At 49.6% G+C, this 2,280-nt stretch overlaps 1 protein-coding gene across 1 annotated transcript in view; it reads left to right on the top strand.

Annotated features, from left to right (window-relative positions):
* The first annotated feature begins 1,787 nt into the window (after nucleotides 1-1,787).
* The window catches only part of LOC104542138 (poly(A) polymerase gamma-like), a 17,205-nt gene continuing 16,712 nt past the window's right edge, over nucleotides 1,788-2,280 (top strand). The window contains exon 1 of the mRNA XM_010186357.1: nucleotides 1,788-1,981. Within this exon, the coding sequence (XP_010184659.1) occupies nucleotides 1,788-1,981 (194 nt within the window). The remainder of the gene's footprint in view (nucleotides 1,982-2,280) is intronic.

Genomic DNA, 2,280 nt, shown 5'->3' with positions numbered 1-2,280 from the left:
GTATATTGAAGCAGAAAGGTTCAGGTGCAGTAGCTGGTACATAACTTTTCATGCATATACCTAAAGTTCCTCCAAAACTGCCTTAAAAAACCTGTTTAAATTTTCACTCTTCTTTAATCTGCATGCAGCAGAAACAGATAAAAAGAACACATAAAGCTGACTAATCAGCCATCTAAGCCTGGAAAAAATAAAGGCAGGTGTCTTCCTCACACAAAATAGATGGTAGCAAACCGAGAGACAAGAACAGGAGGCAGTATCCACACAATAGTTTTCCTGATTCTAGGACCACAGTAGTGTTGTGATGAACATAAATTTTTAAAGAAAAACATTATAAACTTCTAAGAATAAAAAGGGCATGACTACAGGTTTAAAAAAACTCTCCAGAAATTTGATAGAAAACATGTGGACTTTTGGGGGTTTGTGTGGTTTTTTTGGTTGTCTGGGTTTTTTTTTTGTTTGGGTTTGTTTTTTGGGTTTTTTTTGTTGCTTTACCAGTACAACTCCCTGCAGAAACATCTGATTTTCAAAGACTTTGAAATGTTAGTGCAATGTTAATGCACATATTCAATAAATAAATAAAGTAATTTTTAACTCTCCATAGCATAAATTTGTTTCAGTAGGGCAGATAAAGCAACTCTGCTAGAAGTACCTTCATGTCTGAACACCAAGCATTGGTTTTGTTACTTTGTTGAAACTTCAGAACAAATGTTAAGTTTTAAGATACTTCAAAGTATCTTGCAAGAAAAAAATATATTTTACTTCAACAAAGGCACTGCAGACAACCCAGAAAAGTACAGAGACGATGCATGTGCTAATCTCAAAGAGTCCGATACAGCAAGGCATCAAGGTAGTCAGGAAGCAACTTTTTTTCCAATGATTTATTCAACTTCACAAAAACATTATGGTTTTACTTTTAACTCTTTGCAGGCTTGAATGTGAGTGGGAAATAGTAATCCAAATATCACGGTGCAGAATAGTCTTGAGGTATTCTAGTTGCTTTAGTATCTAGCTTGTAATAGACTATGTTGGCCCAAAATGATATATGGCAACAAGTGAGTACTCAAAATTCTCTGCTGTCATTGACAGCGTGTGATAAATCCTCCTGACACCAGCTTAAGTCAAACGATGCTTCAACACATACTGGATGAGAAGAAATCAATACCACACTAGTGATTTCTGCCTTTTTACCACTCCTCTCTCTGCAACGGTGTCCATATGAACGGATGTTCGTCCCTGAGCTTTTGGAGGGAAAGATGTGTCAGTGAGTCCTCCTTTCACCCACCCACCGTGGGCAGCTCGGCTCTCCCCGCGCTGCGGGGGAATCTGTCAGCGCCTCTCTCCCCTCGCAAAGCTCCGCCGGGGCAGCGGCCGCCGGCCGAGGAGAGTTTTCCCCCAGCTTCCAAGTGGGCGACAGACATGTCGAGGCGCATCTTCTCGACATCCTGAAGGGCAGACAACCCCCTCTCCCGGGCGTGGAGCGGAAGGCAGCCATCCCGTCGTCGCACAGCCTCTCCTCAGGGGTGATCGCCCCCTCTTTCATGCTCCGCCGCCCGCTCAGCCGCAGCCACCGTTGCGTCCCTGCCTCACCTGCCCATCTCCTCCCTTCCTGCGAGGAGCAGAGCGGCTTGTGTAGCTCCCGGGCTGGGCAACAGGGTACGCCTCAGGCCCTTTCGTAACCGGTCGCGTCCCCGCGGTCCCCGTGAGGAGAAGGAGGGGACGCGGGTGTGTGGACAGGTGGGTGGTTCAAGGCCTCAGCCGCAGGCTTTCAGCAACCGCTAGGGGGCAACATGCGGCCGGGCCGGCGAAAGGTGTGGCCAGCCCACCCCCACGGGTGCGCTCCTTCGCCCCATTGGCCGAGCGCTGCGGTGGCCGTCGGGAAGGACGGGGTGGTAGTCGCGGTGGCTGGGAGTGTCGCGAGTTGTGAGGCCGTTGTCGTGGCGCGTGCCTCGAGTTGTGTGTGCGCCATGAAGGAGACGAGCGGGTGAGGCGGGCTCTCCCGCCGCAGCTCTGTGAGGGGCCTGGAAAGGCGGGAGATCCCGGGGTGTTTCGTGAGCGGGGGGCAACCTGTCTCCTGTGAGGGAAAACGCAGTCTTTGAAATAAATGCTCAGCCTTTTCCGTGTGAGGGTAGGGAGTGTGTGTTCAGGGCTCTATGGGGTGAGCCCCGCTTGCGGTTGCCCCTCGTTCTGTTGTGGTGACGTGTAACGTCCTGTGCGTCCGTTTCTGCCTTGGCCTATCCTCGTCCTGGGTTTTGTGTTCCTGTCGCCTGGTTACGGCTGGGG

The sequence above is a fragment of the Mesitornis unicolor genome, unplaced genomic scaffold (genome assembly GCF_000695765.1).
Source record: "Mesitornis unicolor isolate BGI_N332 unplaced genomic scaffold, ASM69576v1 scaffold24780, whole genome shotgun sequence".
In the NCBI taxonomy this organism is placed as follows: domain Eukaryota; kingdom Metazoa; phylum Chordata; class Aves; order Mesitornithiformes; family Mesitornithidae; genus Mesitornis; species Mesitornis unicolor.
Note: the sequence above shows the minus strand (reverse complement) of the source record. Positions and strands in the feature narration are given on the sequence as shown.